Source organism: Arachis hypogaea, chromosome 6 (assembly GCF_003086295.3).
Source record: "Arachis hypogaea cultivar Tifrunner chromosome 6, arahy.Tifrunner.gnm2.J5K5, whole genome shotgun sequence".
Lineage (NCBI taxonomy): Eukaryota > Viridiplantae > Streptophyta > Magnoliopsida > Fabales > Fabaceae > Arachis > Arachis hypogaea.
Window position 1 is genome coordinate 101,807,855 of NC_092041.1, and position 20,831 is coordinate 101,828,685.

General features: G+C 33.7%; 2 protein-coding genes across 2 annotated transcripts; both read left to right on the top strand.

The window, feature by feature from the left end:
* The first annotated feature begins 9,078 nt into the window (after positions 1-9,078).
* LOC112805821 (uncharacterized mitochondrial protein AtMg00310-like) lies at positions 9,079-9,486 on the top strand. The gene has a single exon (XM_025848151.1). The coding sequence runs from the start codon at positions 9,079-9,081 to the stop codon at positions 9,484-9,486; it is 408 nt and encodes a 135-aa protein (XP_025703936.1).
* A 9,574-nt stretch (positions 9,487-19,060) lies between these two features.
* LOC112805822 (uncharacterized) lies at positions 19,061-20,254 on the top strand. Its single transcript, XM_025848152.1, has 2 exons — positions 19,061-19,774; positions 19,895-20,254. The coding sequence occupies exons 1-2, from the start codon at positions 19,061-19,063 to the stop codon at positions 20,252-20,254; spliced, it is 1,074 nt and encodes a 357-aa protein (XP_025703937.1).
* Positions 20,255-20,831: the final 577 nt, after the last annotated feature.

A 20,831-nucleotide genomic window follows, 5' to 3' on the forward strand; every position in this document is an offset into this window, starting at 1 on the left:
TGGTAAAAGTGGAAATTTACGCGTCCACATAGATATATGGTTCGTGATTTAATTGTATTCAAATTAGAAATTTGTTATAAATACAATTTGTGTGTTCACATATATGTATGGTTGATAATTTGGTTGTATTCAATTAGAAATTTATTGTGAATGCAATTTGTATGTTCACATGCATATGTTTAATGGGTCTGGAGATCTGAGTCTTCTTAAAACTCTAAATAGAACTAATCTAAGCATAAGAAGAACTATAACTTCACAATGCAGCTAACCAGTTTTTACTAAGGTTATGAAAATCAGATCAGTCATTGAACCGTTTTAGTTACTGGTTTATTAATTTACTGGTCTAACCAATCCAATCGTAGTTTAACCAAAAAAATTGTTCTAGAATAGAATAATAATTATAAATAAACATCCTAAATATAACTCAACTTATTTTTTTGTCTCATAACAACCTGTCATTCAGCCAACAATATCTCTTTCGTCTCTTTAATATTACAAATAATAGGAATTAATCACATAAATACATTAATATTACAAAATGTACAAATATACTTGACAATAGGTAAGACATGATACAACAGCGCCTTTTGATCGATTTTAGAATTCGTCAAGCAACATGTAGAGATGAATTATTAGCATAAAAATAGATAAGAAGACAACACTGAAGGTTCAAATAATCATTGAATACAATGCAAAGCTACTTATTCATTGAGATCTCACATTACAACTTTTATGACTTAAGTTTGCACATTTTCAATAAACAATTGTAACCAATGTTATTTTTTATTTTACTGTGATATGTACAAATCACTTATAGTACAAAACTACAAACTAACTGAAAATAGATATGAGTATGGATGCATGATTATATAGTGTAGTGAGGTGAATTTTTGTCTCTGTTGTTAACATGAGATTATACAATGCTCCCCGTGTGAATTTGTCTCCAAAAAATATTATGATATTCATGAATTCACAAAATGTTTATTCTAGGGAACCAGAGAGCATACATACTGGACTAGGCAAGTAATGCTTAACTAGTTTGAATAAATTTGCATGACCTTGACCATCACCATGAGAAAATCCAGTCATAAATTTGTATCTGTCCCAAAATGAGTGGCATAAGATGCTAAGAGGCTGCAAGCACAGAGCAATCGTGAATGACCCTTTGAAACTTTAACAATTTCCATTATAACAATCAGTGACGGATCCAAAAAATTTTGTGAGTTGGGGCAAAATATACATAATATGATAATAATTTTTATAATTATACTTTGTTATTATAAAATATAATTAGTCTTTAAATTATCTAATCAATAAATTAAAATATTAAAATAATAATTTAAATAATAATATATAATTTAAAATTTCATTTTTTTAGGTTTTATATTTTAAAAAGATTAAATAATCTTTTCATTGTCAATACAATCAAATGTCTTTCTTTTTATATATGTCGTTAAATAATCATTTAAAAATTTATCTCTCATACGATTACGAAATCGATTCTTTATAATATTCATATTTAAAAAATTTTTTTCAACTGATGTTATCCAGAAAAAATTAAAGTTAACTTAAAAAAAATATTAATGAATAAACAGTATTATTTTGATTTCTTATATTATTATTATTATTATTATTATTATTATTATTATTATTATTATTATTATTATTATTATTATTATTATTATTATTATTATTATTTAACCATTTTTATTTAATAGTTAATATAAGATTAATATTTTTATTAGTCATTTTTAATTTAATATTAAAATTAGTTTACTAAGATAATTTATTTAATTTGAAATAAATTTAACAGAATAATTTTATATATTTATAATCAAATATAATAAAATATTAGACTGAATTCTATTGACTATCAAATATTTAGATTAAATGGATATATCATTTGTTAAATATTAAAAGATTTTTTTGTCACTTTTAATAAATATAATATTTATTAGTTATTTTTATCACATTTTTCAAATTATTTAACGATTATTTTGTCTGCGTCTAAATCTTTTAGATATCAAATTAGTAGTTACCTCTATTTTAAAAAATAATCAAATATATATAATATATATACACAGTATAACAGTACTATTTACTGAGTATACAAACATATTTTTCAAATTCTAAATTTATTTATTAGTCACAATTATAAAATAACAAATCTATAATTATTTTATTCTTTTTTCTTTAAATGTTATTGTAACAAATTCATTTGAATTTTGAATTGTTATTTTTTTTATCATTGATGTTAATGAGTGAAATTCACTTATAGTGGGGTCAAATTTGATTATATAATGGGGGCAAATAATTTTTTTACTATGTATTAATTAACAAATTTTTAAATTCCACTGGGGCACTTGCCCCCACTCCCTTCAACATAAATCCGTCCCTGATAACAATAATCTTAGCAAATTTCCTGACACATAAAACCCTTGAAACAAAGGTAATTTTGTCAGTCCAAAACTTTGTACCGACATTATTAATTGTATTTTAATTTTCCCCTTAATAATTTGTAAAGAATTAAGAAAATAAATAAATTTACTATTTATATTGAATTAGCTAGAGGATGCATGCTTACCAAGTGATACATGATTGTTTATCATTCCACTGGTAATTGAATATGTGCCTCCAAAAGAGAACTTAAATTTAGGGAACTTTGATGAGTTCAAATTTAGCAGCATATACTACAATCCATAGTTGAAGAGTTTAGCAATGAAAATGTATAAATTTGCATTGAAAATGTACAAAATTTTAATAAACATTACTAAACAGAGGCAAGAAAGAACAACTATCATTTAGCAACAAACACTACAAAACAGCAACAAGTAATCACATTATTACCAAATCCAAAAGGAATGAAAACCAGATAAACCCAATCATAAACACTACTACCAAATTAAAAAAAATCAACCAAAAATCACTTTGCAAATCCAATTAAAAACAGCTTTTCATTTTGTACCCTAAACACCAATTAAATCACATGAACCAAAATTAATTTGAGGAAAAACAACACAGTTCAATGCTTATGAGTTTACTGAGAAAAAAATCGGCAACAGTAGCAGAACAAATCAGTTATCATTTATCAAAAATTTTATATTCAAAACACAAATCAATAATCAAGTAATCAGAGATATCCAAAATCACAAATTACTATTTCAGACTTCAGAGACAGTCAAATTCAATAATCCAAATACTCAACAAAAATCACAGTGCCACTAACCTTCCACCACAGCAGGACGTCAACGACGAGACGACGGCGCAGCAGCTGGAAGCCTCGAACAGTGACTTCACCGGCGGAATGGATGACGTGCCGAGCTACAGAGGCTCTGACCATATGCCTTTGGGACGGGGGAAGGAGGAGGCCGCGAAGACGGAGACATCCACAACGGCGGCGGCGGTTTCGGCGACGAAGTTAGGTTTTGGGTCTCGGGAACCTTAGACCATCTCCAGTAGGAAACTCATCACAGTTCCTATTTATGGCTCACCTGTCATAAAAAGTAACTCCACATCAGCTTTTGCGTCATAAAGAGTAAATAGAAACTCAAAGTATCTCTCTCTTCTCCATTAGGAGGAACTAACTTTAGTCCTTATTGTGGTCTCACTTAATTAATTAATTAAAATACTTAAAATTAATATAATTAATTTTTTAATAATATTATTTAAATTTATAAATTTAAAAATAATTCACTATTAAAAGATATTAATATTAAATAAATTCATATATAACAATAATACACAACATTAAATTTTAAAAATAAAAATAACTAATCCAACCAAAAATTATTTTGTAAGGTGTAAAAGTTAATTTTTTTTAATGTAAATAAATTTAATTAATTATAAATTAATATAATAATATAAATAATATTTAATATTAATTATGATATAAATCATTAATTAAATAAAAATTTAATTATTTAATCTAATTAATTATTAAAATTATTAATAAATTAATTATTATTTAAATAAATAATATTAATTATTAATTAAATAAAAATTTAATTATTTAATCTAATTAATTATTAAAATTATTAATAAATTAATTATTATTTAAATAATTAATATTAATTATAATTATTACTAACGTAATTTTTATTTAATTATTTAATATAATTATTTAATTATTTTAAATTTTATATAATTATATATTTTTATAATAATTATTGGTCAGTTAGAGTCCCTGTTCAAAGGGACTCTCCACCTTAAAATTCGTGCAGAAACTCATCCCTTTTTCTCTCCAATGCTCTTTTTCTATTTTTGTCAGTAAGAGGGCCTCCAAATTTTGCCCATTGGAATTGCTCTTAGGGCTAGCTGCTTCGATGTTAAAAGGAAGAGGGTGTTTGGTGTGTGTTTTGGGGGTAACTGAGTGGGTTTTTTTTCACTTTTTTGTTTTTTTTTAAAAGGGAAAAACAACGTTGTTTTATGTGAATCGGTCGGTTTTCAGTCCAGTCCAACTGGTCAGTTCAAAAGTTTTTGAATGGTTTGTATATCAGCGGTTTTAGAGGTGGATTGGACTGTTTTACACACCGATTTTTAATTGAACTGGTTCAACCAGTCGATTCGGTTCGATTTTAGAACATTGGTTTTTATTTTTTAGAGTTGGGTAACTACCAAAATCGGACGATTTTTAAATCCTCTATCCCACACTTTATTAATAACAAAATATCTTTAAAGGTATTTTAAAACGTGTTAAAAATACCCAATGTTAAATATATATTTTAAATTAGAAAAATATAATATGTTATTGTTAAAATTTGATGATTTGACACTAAATAAATTTTTTTGAAATTTATTTTTGTTAATGACTAAGAAAAAAATTAGAGATAAAATTTTTATCTAATGATTTATCAAATATAAAAATTGTTTATTACTTATAAAAAGTATTCATTTGATTATTTTTGTCATGTTTTAATATTTTAAGAATATTTTTATTGTTATTGTTGAGTTAAGATTGATTTTGATAAACAATTATGATGATAAATATTTATTGAGTTAAAAACTCAATTATAATTTAATGTGTGTACATGTGATGCAGGTTCATTATTGCTTAAGTATTCCCTCAATGCATCAATTCAAAGTATAAGCCCATAATGCCTTTAACAAGCACCGTAAAACAAGTAAAGAGAAAGGACACCCATACAATCATGCTTGAAATAAAAGAAGAAAAGGTAAAAGGATATATGGCATTATTATTGGACAGCTGGCGTTCTAGGAAAGAAACAAAACACAAGGACAATGCCAGCACTACAAGGACATCAGAGGATTAATATTCAGAAAAAAAAGAAAGAGCAAAATACAACATGCAAGAGCAACAAAGCAACACAAGGACAGTAGATGCAGTGAAAAAATTTCACAAAGAGCAAAGGTGGTGGAGTAGCTCCTCAACAAGCAGAGTTAGTGGAGAAGAATGGAAAAAGAATTGCATGCCATTGGAGACAGCTCTAACATATTGATGGTACAAGGTATTGGAAGAGGCAATGAAGAACAAATGGGAAGAGCAAGCTTATTCTATAAAAGAGGCTTCACTTCAATGTTTGGAAGGAAGAAAAAGAGAGCAATTCAAGAGCATCATATCAACATACTTGAGCTGAATTTTGTTTTCTTCTATTTGTGTTTCATTTTATATTTTCTTTGTTATGGCTATCTAATGTCATCTTTCTGTATTTGAAAAAAAAAAACTAATTATGTGAGTAGAAAAAGCCATGAAAGAAGAGGCAAGAGAGATGCATGAAAAAGCCAAAAGAATTGTTTCTATGTAATTTGGTTTTAGTGAACTAGGATTAGTTCTCCTTGCCAAGTTGGGATAACACTTGGTGGTGTGTTGAATCTGGCTGAGTTCTCCTTCTAAGTTGGAACAGCACTTGGGAAGCTGAGCTTTGAGGTAGAAAGCTTAGTGAAAGATACTAGATGAATTAGGTTGTAATTCATTTGTATTGGTGATTATAATCTGGTTGATTATAGTAAAAATTCCACTATAGTTGTGGTGGAGATTGGACGTAGGTTTCATGACACTTAGAAACCGAATCAGGATAGCCTCTTTCTCTTCTTCCCTTCTCTGTTTCTATCTAGTGCATGAGACAAAACGAAAATAATCTCATGCATATTTAACTTTTGCAAAAACAAAACTTAAGAAGTTCAATTCCGAGTTAACTTGGTTCAACGTCCCCTTCTCAAGTTCTAGCAATTCCATCAGTTATAAAAAATAAAGAGTATTTTTATCGGCGTATTAAAAATCAGAAGTTTACCCTTTTAGAGTTACATTTTGTGCATCACTTCACAATGTAGTTAATCAAGTTATGTCTTGTGTATTCCAATGTTTTGTATACAAATCTATTTGATTTGTTAGATAAAGTTTGTGTTAGTTTTTTTATCTTTTCTTAAAGAGTTAAGTATATATAGGAGTCAAAAGGAAGATTCACATCCACAAATTTATTACAAGATTCAAAAGGAGGTCTGGAGATTCGAGGGAAAGCTCTAGTGGAAAGAAGCAATGCCACGATGATGAGGGAGAAGTGACTAAGGGGGAGAGTGCCACCCAACAATTGGCACCAAGGGAGGGATGAAGATGATGATGCGGAACTGTCGAAATTTGGAGAAATCCTTGACAGTTCACAACATAAAAGGGATTAATAAAACCCATTCTCCTGAGATTTTATTCCTATGTGAAATAAATAATAACTCCTCGACTATGGAAGGTATGTTACAGATGTGTGGTTTCACTTTTATATTTACAGTTGACCCAATCAGTATGGTGGGAGGATTAGTAATTGCGTGAAAAGAAGAGATTATAATGCAGATTGTGGAGCACAATTCCTTTTATATCTACTTCAAAATGGAGATAGGCAAGGCAAAATAAAATGGGAGGTAATAAGTGTGTACTTGCACACTGAAGAAGGTATAAGGGCAGGACAATTTAATAAAGTTCTAGAAGTTCTCGAGAGAAAGGGGAGAGTATTATAGTGATGGGTGATTATAATGCAATCCATTCCAATCATGAAAAAGAAGGTGGCCGAATTAAGACTGCAACTTCCATCCAGTAGTTCAATAATTTTTTCAATTCTGGGAGGTTAGTAGACATGGGATATGAGGGTGATAAATTCACATGGAGTAATAGACAATTCGAAAAGAACTTTATTAGAGAAAGGCTGGACAGAGTCTTAGTTACGAATAGCTGGCAAACTGAATTTTCAGTGGCTGTTGTGAAGCATCTAGAGGACACATATTTTGATCATAGACTGTTACTTCTCAGTTTGGGGATGGAGGAAAGGAGGGAGAAGTGTCGTTTCAGGTTTCAGGAACGCTGGTGTGAGAATGAAGAGGTTATTAATCTGATATAAAGGTCTTGGAAGGTCGAAATTCAAGGCTCACCAACGTACAAGCTGGCTGGAAAATTAAAATATTGCAGGCATAAGATTGTTGAATGGCAAAAAATCTCTTCCTCTAACTCACAAACTAATATTCATTACCTTAAGGACCATATTGTTCAAGAATCTAATAAAGGTTCCGAGGCGAATGGAAGTAGTATCCGAATATGGAAAGTAGAACTAGAGGAGGCATTGGAGCAGGAAGAACAATATTGGAGAGAAAAATCAAGAGTGCAGTGGCTTAATTAGGGAGACAATTGAACACTAAATTTTTTCATTCTAAATTTCAAGCCGGAATAGGAAAAATAAGTTAGTGGAGTTGGAGGATGAAGAGGGTGGAGTTGCTAATGATCCGGGGGTATGGCAGCAGTAGCACAAAAATACTTTGAAGATCTCTTTGCTACTAGCCAACCTAAAAACCCGGAAGTAGAGTTGCAAGGTATACCAAACAAGATAAATGCAGCCACAAACAGGTCACTAATTCGGCCAGTTACTGAAGCAGAAATAAAAGCAGCAGTTTATTCCATCAACCCCTTCTCCTCTCCGGGAGAGGATGGTTTTACAGCCAGATTTTTTCAATTCTTTTGAGAGAATATCAAAGGTAAACATAGTTCAAGCATTAAAGAATTTTTTTTCCGAAGGTAAAATTCTTAAAGCCTTCAATCACACACATATATGTCTTATTCCAAAAGTACCAAATACTAAATCTATGAAGCACGTCCACCCTATAAGCTTAACCACTGTTTTTTACAAAATAATTTCTAAAATTTTGGTCCATAGACTACAAAGTGTGATGAACAGAATTATAAGTGATTTCCAGAGTGCTTTCATCAAAAGAAGGTTGATTAGTGATAACATATTGATTGCTCATGAATATATGCATTTTCTGAAAAATAAGAATTATGGTGATTATGATATGGCATTGAAGTTAGATATGAGCAAGACCTATGATCGGGTTGAATGGAGCTTTGTGTGGAATATAATGCATAAATTGGGATTTTGTGAAAAATGGATGGTTTGGATAAAGAAACTTATGACAACAGTTTTTTATTCTGTTACTGTGGAAAGTCAACCTCATGATTTTTTCAAGCCATGTAGAGGGTTACAACAAGGTGACCATCTATCCCCCTATCTATTCCTATTTTGCGTAGAGGGACTCTCCCATCTGCTCCATAGAGGAGAGTAGAGACTAGAAATATCTGGGTTGAGACTCAATCAGAGGTGTCCTAGAATCAACCATTTATTTTTCGTAGATGATTCAATACTTTTCAGCAAAGCAAGTGAGAAAAAATTCCAAAACTTGCTTTGGATTTTATAGGTTTATGAGGAAATAAGTGGGCAAAAGGTTAATCTTGATAAGTCGTCCGTCTTTTTTAGCAAAAATACCGCAATTCACGTCCGCGACCAACTAGTTCAAATTCTTTCGGTACCACACATTGGAAATCAGAACAAATATCTAGACCTCCCAGCAGTGATTCAGAGATCTAAGAAGGCTACTTTCAACTTCATTAAGGATAGGGTGATTCAGAAATTGAGTCATTGGAAATGAGCTCTCTTATCTACTCGTGGCAGAGAAGTGTTAATTAAGGCTGTGGCCACGACGATTCCTTTTTATACTCTAAGTTGTTTCAAACTACCAGAAACTCTCCTTGAAGAAATTCAAAGAGCCATCCTAAAATTTTGGTGGGGCCAAAAGGAGTCTGAACGGAGAATGTACTGGATTGGCTGGAGAATTACTTGCAGGCCAAAGAATCAAGGAGGACTCAACTTCAAAAACCTTAAAGCCTTTAATCTGGCAATGTTAGCAAAGCAAGGATGGCGTCTACTCACCAGGCCTAACTCTCTTATCAGTAAAGTTTACCAGAGTAAGTATTATCGATATTCTGGTTTCCTAAGAGCAGAAACATGTACAAATCCCTCCTGGGGTTGGCGTAGTATAATGGAAGGAAGGATAGTCTTAGAGAAAGGAATTCTCTGGGAAGTGGGCATAGGTCTATCTATTCGAATTAGGGATGATTCATGGGTCAAGGATTATGTAGCCATCACTCCTAATCTCTCACAACATATAGAAGAAAGACCAGAGAGGGTCTCCGACCTAATCCTACCTAATAGGTCATGAAATCAATCACTAATTCAATCAATTTTCAGCTCAGAAATTGCTACAGCGATCTTCAATACATAGATACATGAAACAGAAGATAGAGTTACCTGGATGAAAGGAAAAAGAGGTAGTTTCACTGTGAAATCGGCATACAGGATAAACTTTCAATTTTTTCACCCACCTTTGGAATACCTTCCAGAATAGTGCCAACACAAAGCATTATGGTCTAATTTGTGGAAAATAAATTGTCATCTAAAAATTAATAACCGCCTTTGGAAGATTATGCACGAGGGACTACCTGTTCTTCAGAAGATCCAATCCCAAATTCAATCAGTGAACCCAATCTGCTGGTGGTGTAATCAAGTTGAGGAATCAACCTTTTATTGTTTCTAGGAGTGCACATAATCGAAGGATGTTTGGCAAGCAACAAATTTACCCACACCAGACCAGCAAGAAGAAACCTGGAAATGGTAGATGAGATTGGAAAAAGAATTGAGAAGAAATGAAGCAACTAAAGAAAGAAGAGAACTCACAGCAAACATTACCTGGTAGATTTGGAAAGGCCGAAACATTTTCATCTTTGAAGGCCGTCAAATCCTCCCATCTGAAGTTTTGGCAGCAGCTCAAAGGGCTATAGAAGAATGTCGAAAAAGATGAAAGCCTCACTTTTTTTTTTCTTACAATAAAATATGTATTAGATTATTGGTGGATCTATTCATTTTCTATTCTTACCAGTAATCCATTTTAAACTATTCATTTTCATTAATAAAAAAGAAGGAAAAAAGAGTTGAGTATATATATTATTTAGTTTATTATAGATAGATATTTTGGATGTATTTTGAATTTGAGTTAGTTTGCCATATCTCTTCCTATAAATCAATATTCCCTCTATCACCAACAAATATCCCATGATCACTCGATTAAAATTAGGCCAGAAATATTTTTCTTGGATAAGAGAATCTCTTTGCAACATAGAATCTTATAATCGTTGGAAGAAAATACCAAAATACCAATATATAAATCTTTTTATGAAGCAATAAAAACTAGAAATATAAAATATTACCAAGCAAACTATCAATACGTTGAAATTCATTTGCCTCAATCACTCTTTTTTACTATAAAGGTGGAAAGTTCTCTATTGCAGTGGAAGCAAATTGGAGAGCTCCAAGTCTCCATCAATATTATATTATATATTTAGTAATGAACTTTTTATTATTTTTAATAGAAAATTTATTAACACTATCATATCAAAACAGAAAGTTCTAATAAAAATAATAATTTCACATTTAATGTCATCCATAGCTAAAAAATATTTTTTAAGAACTCATCTATATCATAAGTGTTTTTCCCGAATGTAACTCTAATTTATGTATATTTTTTCTTGATACATTTAATTAGGAATTATTATAAAAATTTAAATATTTTTTATATAATAATAGAGGTGAAAATTAAAAAAATAAAATAAATATTAAAAAAATTATTAAATAAAATGACATGGTTCATAAAAAAATAAATTATATCATTTATATCCATAAAAGTTTAGAATGCTAACAAATTTATTCACTAATAAATAAAATTATTATTTTTACTCATAAAAAATAAACTTTTACTAACAAAACTCTCTAAACCATAAAAAGTTATTTAAAATTTTCAAATTAAAATACCTCTAATATAATCTGATTCAATCTTTTTTTTATTTTACACTATCACTCCCACCCAAATCCTTCCTCACCACCACTCTTATCTCCAACCACTATCATCATTTTCGTCATCACCATCCCTAAATCCTTCTCTTTACTACCACCATCGAGCAATGGAGAAAGAGTGAGAGAGAAAGTCGAAAGAAAATTACTAAAAAGAGAAGTTACTCATTACGGTTGAAAAGTTCATTTTGAAGAGGAGGTGCATTCAGATTCAGAATTTTACATTCAAATTCAAACAACAATACTTTAATAGGACTATATTATTATAGATACAGCAACAAAACCAACAGAACTGCAAACACAAATTCAAATACTAATAACATAAGTAGAGCATTCAAATTCAACAATAACAGATCTACATTTCAATAATAAGTCAGATTATGGAGATATAGAATTAGAGAATGAAGCAACAAAAATTGAAAATTAAAAAAGATCGCGACGATGACGTATTGCTGAATCTTTGAATCCCTCAGTCCCCAGTCTTAAAGCTCTGTGAGCAGCACTTCAAGATCGAAATGCTGGCGCGAAGGCTGTTGTCGAAGATGGTCCCAATCAGAGTCCACAACATTCTTGTAAAAGGCAACACGAAGACCAAGGATTGGGTCATCGAAGCGGAACTCAAGAGAATTAAGAGTGCCACCACTATGCAGGACCTCATGCGTGCTTGCGAAGGAAAGGCAGAAAACATTTACGACCCTCGTTGATGGAGCAGCAATGGTGACAAATACATATCTTTGGGCAAGGGCGGCGATGATGTGCAGATCTTGTTGCCACTCATGCTGGAATCGCTACTACCAAGTCACCACTACTGTTACTCTATTTCTGCCTTTGTCGTGGTATTAGAGAAAGAGGCAGTGATGACAGTGGTAGTAATGGCGGCAGTGATACTGGTAGTTGAAGATGAGAGTGGTGTCGAGGAAGGATTTGGGTGGTGGTGAGATTTAGGATTGGGGAGTGGTGATGTAGAGCAAGGTTGCGAGAACCAGACCAGTCAATGAACCGGTAAAGTTACTAGTTCAATGGTTCACTGGTTCAACCGGAATTCAATCGGAATTCAACCGGTTTAATTAAATATTAAATAAAATTATTTAATAATTTTAAATAATAAATATATAGGTAGAAAAACAAGAAGTAATTTCAATTATGCTGCCAGCAAAGTTGTTATTAAAAGTTGAATAACCAACAATATCTCTTTTAATCTCAGCTTCCTGATCTTCACCACTTGATGGTTGAAGCTGCATAAATATTAAATGTTGATGCCCCTGATCTATATGTTCGTCAAAGTCCTGTGCCGAATGCATACACACTAGCTATAAGTGGCAAACGACCATTTGTTGTTATTCACACTAGCCTTGTGGAGCTCTTGACAAGAGCAAAATTGCAGGTTATATTATATTTTTTTCCTTTTTTTTTCACATCTGTTTTTATTTACATTTATATTCATTGAAAATGAATAAATAAATATGCTAGTTACAAAGTAAAGTTAATTGATTTTCATATCAATCATGAAAAGTAGAAAAACAAGATGCTTTGACCTTTGAATGCACTACAGTTTCTCCTATAGTTCACCTCCCAAGCTCTTCGATGCACAACACAACAAGAACACAACAAAGAGGAGAGGACTCACCTACCAGAATCTTCAGCGAGCATGGAAGAGCAGAGGGAGGCGACCACGGCAGAGCAGAGGGGGCTGGAGAAATTGCGGCGAGCATGGCAGAGCAGAGGGATACCTGCGACAAAGGAGAAGGAGGAGCGATCGACCACTAATGGACGACGCACACGAACGGTGGCTACAGGACGCGGTGGAGGCTGCGGTGGTCAAACCCGTCGCTGTTGTGGCTGCAGGACACGGAAGCTACTGGACGCGGAGGCTGCGGGATGCGGTGGCGGTGGGCTGCTCGACTGGTGGTGGTGGGCTGGTGGCTGCAATGGTTCTCAGCTTCTCACTTCTCAGAGAAGAGGGGAGAGATGAGTGGCTGTGGCTTCAATTGACAATTGGGATTTAGGGTTTTCACTTCAGCACTTTCCCTTTTTCTTTTTTTTTTAATTTTTTTTTACAAAACGGCGACGTTTTATCGGTTAACCGTCGGTTTGACCGGTTTTCACCGGTTTTTTGCCAGGCAATTTCTAGGCTTATTCGGACCGACTAACTGACTGGTTTTTGGTTAATTCGGTTGAACCGATTGGTCCGGTTCGATTTTTAGAACCATGATGTAGAGTAAAAAGAGAAGTTGAGTTAGGTTATATTATAAGATATTTTGGGAATTTTAAATAATTTTTTAGAGTTCGGTAATTTTGTTAGTAAAAGTTTATCTTTTCTTAATAAAAATAATAGTTTTGTTTATTCGTAGATAAATTTATCAGCGTTTTAAATTTTCATAAGTAGAAATAATAGTTTATTTTTCATAGAAAGATATTATTAGTAAAGAAAAGTTAATAAAAATTAGAATGTAAAAAATAGAATTTGATCCCAAATTTAGATATAAAAATATGACTAGTAAACCGCTAGCAAGTTCATGCTGCTATAGTTGATGAGTTTTTTATTCGGTTCACAATGCCCCTACTAGCATCTCACACGCTCTACAATCATCACATTGGCAACAAGCCATGATGGAGGAAATTCAAGCTCTTCATAAAACACAAACTTGGACTATTATTAGTCCTACACTAGAAGCAAAGATAATTAGTTACGGGTGTATTTTTGCTATCAAAAACCACCAAAATGGAGAGATTGTGAAGTATAGAGTAAGACTTGTGACAAAGGACAATCACCAAATTGAAGGATTAGACTATGACCAAATGTTTGTTTTAGTCATCAAATCTGTTACTATTCGAATTATTATCACTCTTGTTTTGTCTTATAGATGGCAGATTCGCCAATTTGATTTCAATTGCGATTTAAATAAGTTGGTGCTGATGAAACAACCATCATGCTTCCATTCGAGTAAGATAAATCAAGTAAATCTCTGTATAGACTTAAACAAGTCCCTAGAGCTTCGTTTCTAAAACTGCCCTCTATACTTGTTGATTTTGATTTATAAAAACAATATCAGATCATTGTTTATTTATAAAAACATTCTGGTGATTTGAAGTTGTATATACTTATGTTCTCTTTAATATGCAGATTACTTTTTCTATGAATAAGGTGAGTCAATACATGCTGAATCCATTCACAGTGGGTCGTGTTTTCATTTCTTCATGTTTTGATAGTGCCAAACCATTGATATGTATAGAAGAATATCAGAATAATGAACTATTTCCACCAATAAGATCACTGTATACAAAAAGGTGGCTAATCATATAAGCTTGAAGAAGGAATTCACCAAACAAGTCCACACAAAAAACAGCATGTCAAATTTTTCCCGAGTGTCAAATGACACAACACCTAAACTTCCACAAAAGTTGTGAGCTTAAAGAAAGCAAGATCATTTCCATCACCATTAATGTAATCTGCATCCATGAATAATTCTATGATAAATAAGATTACATAATAGGATGCAAAAAGAAACACAAATAATTAGCTTGCTTAATTGAACACGAATACCAATTGAAAAAGAAAGATAAAAATAGGATACACAAATTAAAATTTGCTTCTTAAAATTGTAGAAGTCAATAGTCAACAAAAATTAAAGCTCTGTTTTAGATTACTTGAATAGCACCAACTTAAAATTGTCCATATAAAGTTATGCATGAATACACAATCATTGTGAAGGCAAGAAATAATGACATTTTTATATAATCAAGAACAATTCAAATTGTAGAAGGACGTATCAAAATAAAACCCAATCTATCATAAACTCAAATGAAGAAAAAGATCTAATAACTCAACGAGAAAGCACATATTATAGCTTGAATAGCATCAAGATTCTTACACTAACCAACAACTAAAATTGGGTTCAATGAATTAACAAATAAAACAATTCGTGACTAATGGAATTGAGATCAAGATAGAATAGTATATGCTACTACAATAAGATTCCTAAGGTTTAAGGATTTCATCTGTTGATAAAAAATAAAGAATGAAAAAAGAAACATATGATTTGTATTTAACGATAAATAAGAAGTAGCATTATTATCTCTTGTTGAACCAATTTTGAATGCACAACGATTTCACAACGATTAAGGAGGTTAGGACACCGAACGGGTGATAGTTGCTTTGAACTATTTCCATTTGGGATTGAAGTGATTACTTTTTTTTTTCACGGTATATGACTGAGAACTAATTGATCGTAGATCTGAGTCCTGTTTAAAAGTTTGTAATTGATCAATAAATTACTGCATACACAAAGTAAAATTTGAATCCCCAATATCTATTTAAGCGTACTAGTGAGTTAATCCTAAATTGGTTTTAAAACGTTTATGAACATTATTAAACTGCAACCGTTGTGTTGCTTGTGTTTTTGGTCGTGGAACCATTTGTTTTGCAGCTTTCTTTAAATTCTTCCCAGGCTAGAGGCTCAAACCATGGTGAGCATAAGTGTTTAATATCCCAAAGGCCCAACTTTGAAATTATTGTTTATAATTTTACTAGCACACAGCCTGTTTGAAGAGATGCTTCAACTATTTTTTTTTTTAAATTTTGTTTTTGTGTGTAGCAAAAGTATAAACCTTTTTACAAATCAGTGAGAGAGATATGGTAGTTACAAATGTTGTGATTTCCATGATAACAATGCTAATAGCTAAAAAGATTCTCTATTATTATTTGGAATTTGTAATAGTTTTTTTATTAGCTTTCATGTTCCACAAATGGGATGTGATAGCTAGGAGTAACAGCAATTAATTTTGATCTTACATGAATTAAACATTTTGCGAAGTAAAGAAAAGTGGGTTGTAATATTGATGATGGGCTTGGAGTACTTAGTGTTAAAACTTAAAAGTGTTAATTTTGATCATTGACATTTGTACATATAATTTTCTGTAAAAGGCATTTATTTTTATGAGTTAATTTTGATACATTGATAGTTTAAATTATTTTACACACTTATTTAATTATATCCATTCTTTTAGATAATTTGTTTACCCATTGATTGTTAAAAGTAGTTATTATTAGTGACATAGTAATATGTAATTAGATACATGTATAAAATTTATTTATATTTTCAGTGCATTAAAATTATTCTATTTTTATTTATGTGCATGTAATTGCATATAAAATTATTTTTATTTATACTATTATCGCACGAGTTCTTGTAGGGTGGAATGCAAATGGTCAGTCAATTAGAGATTCTGGTTGAGTCTTGGTCCCAAACAATGGTTTAGGGATTTCTCTTTTTCTCTAGCAATTGGTTTTTGCTCACTGTTTTGAGCTTTTGGTGTTCCCCTTTCTTTCTGATATAATTTTGTGTCATTTGGACATCCTATTATTTTTTATTGAAAGGAAAAGTATAGAGTACCAACATATTATCTATCAACTTTTGTCAACTCTTATTTATATTTGTGTTTCATGGAAGTGTGTTCGTAGATGTGTCTAGTAATTAATATATTTTAAATACATATATAAAGAGACACATCCAGAAAATATATCTATAAAGATACTTCTATTAAACACAGTTATAAAAAAACATTTTTATTAGACACATTCACAAACACACTTCCATAAAACACAATTATAAATAAGAGTTGGTAGATATATTGTTGGTAATGTAGCGAAACCGTTATTGAAATGGGTAAAATTATCTATCTTTAGCGAAAAAAATAGTATTTATGTAAATACTAGCTATTAAGGTATGAATTTTTTATACGAACTATATTTTTGTTTATATTTTTTTTTAAGAGAATATTTGTGACCGGATTATCTAATAAAGATTAATATTAAAAATTATTTTGTGTATTTCGAAATTTTAAAAACGATAGTATCCAATTTTAAAAACTTTGGCAACTGTTTTGGGTAGAAACAAAATGTACAGAAAAAAAGATGTCCAGAAAATAACAAAACCCAAAGCTTAACAAAAAAAAAAAAAAAAGAGGCATCATGGCAAGAATGCACATAAAGGCAGTTCACTTTTAGGCCGAGGATTAGATTCTTGCGCACTTCATATACATAAGAAAGAAGAATAAAGGTGGAAGAAATTATTTCGTGGTAATTGAAATGGATAATTCTCAGAAATTATTGCTTATCAATATCAAGATCATTGAATTCCATGGTTTGTCGTTCAACGTTAGAGAACCAAACAAAAAAGTATAATCGAGAGATTTGAGACACAATTACTAAAATGATAAAGTTTGTTAAAGAATGAAAGTTAATTATCTAACTAATGGATTCAATTGGAAAATAAAAATTAAATCAATAGTATTTAAATCATAAAAAATTATATCAATTTTTCTATCTAAATCGATCCAAATCAGTATATATTTATAGGCCAATAGAAGGCTCATAGTAAAAAAAGATTATTAAAAGGATAGTATTATCTAAATTATATATTTTTTTAATAATTTTGATATATTTTTTAATAATTAACTCTTCCTAGTTCCTGCTTACCCTGCTTGTCCTTCTTGTGAACATAACAACACAAACGAGAGTAAAAAACTCAAACTATTCTATACTTTCTCCCGTCACACTTAAATTGAATCATTAAAACCAAATACTGTATCTAAATATATACAACTGCAAAGAACAGGGAAAAAAAAAATAAAAGAATCCTATGAAGTTCAACTTGCATTGGTGTGATGTACGACCAGACAGTTAATTGTAATATATATCTTATCCTCTGAATCTTCAACAACTTTAGGACTTTGGTGGGTTGTGGCTTGTCCAGTACTTGTCCACGTAAAGAAATGCAAAGCCTAGTAGTGAGTATGCCCATTTTTGCTATATACTCTCAACCGTTGCTTGCTCCATCATATTAAAGCTAAAGCAACAAAAATATTGCTTCGAGTGCTGATAGAATATTATCTGAATATACTCGCAATTAGGGTTGCTCAACAAAACCTAGTTCTATTTACATACTTACTTGTTTTTTCTAGGATGTTATTATATTATGCTTCTTTTTCTATATTAATAATATTTTTAGAATTAAATAAGTTTTTGAAATTTATTATTCTGATCCAGTCCAACAGACCAAAGACCCGGGTCCAAACGTCCGGCCGACTCAACGGTTTACCGAACCCGAGCTCGGGAGGTGACCCGAACGTCACCCCCCTCTCCCGCGTGAACCTGGACAGCTGGAAAGAAAACTTCCAAGATAGAGGGTCTATCCGTGTGGGACCCACTCCAGGACAGACTATATAAAGGGAAGACCCTACCCTTCTCCAGAGGTACGTCAGCTAACCTTAACCTTAATAGCCGCCTCTTGTATGGACATTGACTTGAGCGTTAGAGTCCTTCCAGGTGGCCCCACCTCATCCTCCCCTCGTCTGGGCGGAGGAGTCATTCACCGGAGCTCTCCAACACCCATTTCACAGTCACCCACACCTTCATTGCCTCTAGATCCAACCCGTTCGATACCCCGAGCCACTGAACATTGGCGCTGTCTGTGGGAAGAGGAGGAAGTGTGTGAGGGGGAGGGAACTCGCTTGATGAGCAGGATAGCCTCGATGACCTCCTCTCGTGAGCGCACGAGAACCCCCTCTCGTAAAAATGACCTTCCTTCCAGCTCCCATGAAAGGCGCCCCTTCGGGGGTACGAGTGATGACAACGCAAAGATTATGCAGGAATTACGCAACCGAGTGCAAAATCTCAAGAGGGAGCTAGCCGCCAAGGATCGCTACCGACCCAGCCCGAGCCTTTCCCGTACCCGAACTCCCCAAGGAGATCGAAAGCTTGGGGAAGAAGCCCTCGGAGGAACCGTACCAGGCGTAGAGCTGACGCTCGACCTCCCTCGACCCATGATGGGTCGGAGGGCCAAGGCGAAAATAGAAAGAGTCCGAGAAGGCGACGAGACCCCATAATCATGGGAGCAACCCCTTTTCACCCCTCCATCCTCAAGGTTCGGCTGCCGAAACACTTCGACAAGCCAACGGATATGAGATATGATGGAACCCAGGACCCTCAGGAACACCTGACGGCCTTTGAGGCCAGGATGAACCTCGAGGGTATTGGTGATGCGGTGAGGTATCGTGCTTTTTCTGTGACCTTGGCAGGACCGGCAATTTGGTGGTTCAATGCGCTTCCTCAAGGGTTCATTACGACCTTCTCGGACATAACTCACAGCTTTTTAGCACAGTTCACCACACACATTGCCAAAGCTAAGCACCCTATTAACCTTTTAGGGGTCACCCAAAGAGCCGGGGAGCCGACTAGGAAGTTCCTCGATAGATTCAACGACGAGTGCCTAGAAATTGACGGCTTGACCGACTTAGTGGCCAGCCTATGCCTGATGAACGATTTGTTAAATGAAGACTTCAGAAAGAACCTTACTACCAAGCCCGTGTGGACAATACAAGACATCCAGAACGTGGCCAGAGAGTACATTAATGATGAGGAGGTTCGCCAGGTGGTGGTGTCCAATAAGCGACAACAGGCCAACCCTCCCCCCCGTCAACCCGGGCACGAGGAAAGGTCGAAAGAACCCTCCAAGGACGGAGGATCAGCTAAACCTTTCAAGCCTTTCCCTCGAGTTGGAAAGTTCTCAAACTATACCTCTCTTACGGCCCCAATCGTGGAAGTCTACCAGTAGATCGCTAACAAGGGTATCTTGTTGAAGCCCCCAATAGCTGAAAGACAAAACAAGCGGGAACAAGAGCTTGTACTATGACTACCACAAAGTTTTTTACCATAAATCCAGGATTGTTTTGATCTAAAGGACGCCTTGGAGAAAGCCATCCGCGATGGCAAGCTGACTAAGTTTTCCCAGTTCATAAGGGAGCCTAGGCAAAGGGGGCACGAACGTTTCAAGGATGATCAAGACCTGGCCATGAAGCTGAGACAAGGGGCTAGCGAATACGTAGACAATGCCCTCACTGTGGTCAACATCGTGGTTGGGAGAAACGCGCCCCTCAGATCAAGGTCCGCTACCAAAAAGGACACCAGAGTCTTGGCCGTATCATCAGGGAGCCATAGGCCCCCGTCCAGGGAACTTCCGAGAATATCATTTGGGCCAGAAGACCAGTGGTTTCATGACATCCCGAAAAACCCCCTGTGGTGATCATGGCAAGAATCGGAACGGCCTTGGTCAAGCGGATCCTCGTGGACACTGGAGCTAACTCCAATATCATATTCAAGAACGTGTTCGATGCCCTAGGACTCTGAGAGACTGACTTAAAAACCCATCAATATGGGATCATAGGTCTAGGAGACAACTTTATAAAACCTGACGGGATAGTCACCCTCCCGGTTTGTATCGGGGGAGGAGAAGGAAAGAGGTCGATAACGGCGGAATTTGTAGTCTTGAGGGACTCCACAGCTTACAACGTTATCCTGGGGAGGAAGACGATTAATGAGTTCTCCGCTGTGATATGCGCCAAGTTTTTTATTATGAAGTTTGTTACTAACAACAGGTCCGTTGGATCCCTCAGGGGAGACCTAGAAATGGCGGTTGCATGCGACAACGCCAGCCTCTCCTTGAGAAAGAAATCGAAGGAAGCATCTGGGGTATTTCTGGCCGACTTAGACACCAGAGTGGACGACAAGCCGAGGCTCGAGCCCGAGTGAGATTTGGAGAAGTTCTGGGTCGGGGACACAGAGGAAAAATTCACCTATGTGAATAGGAACCTCCCCCAAAA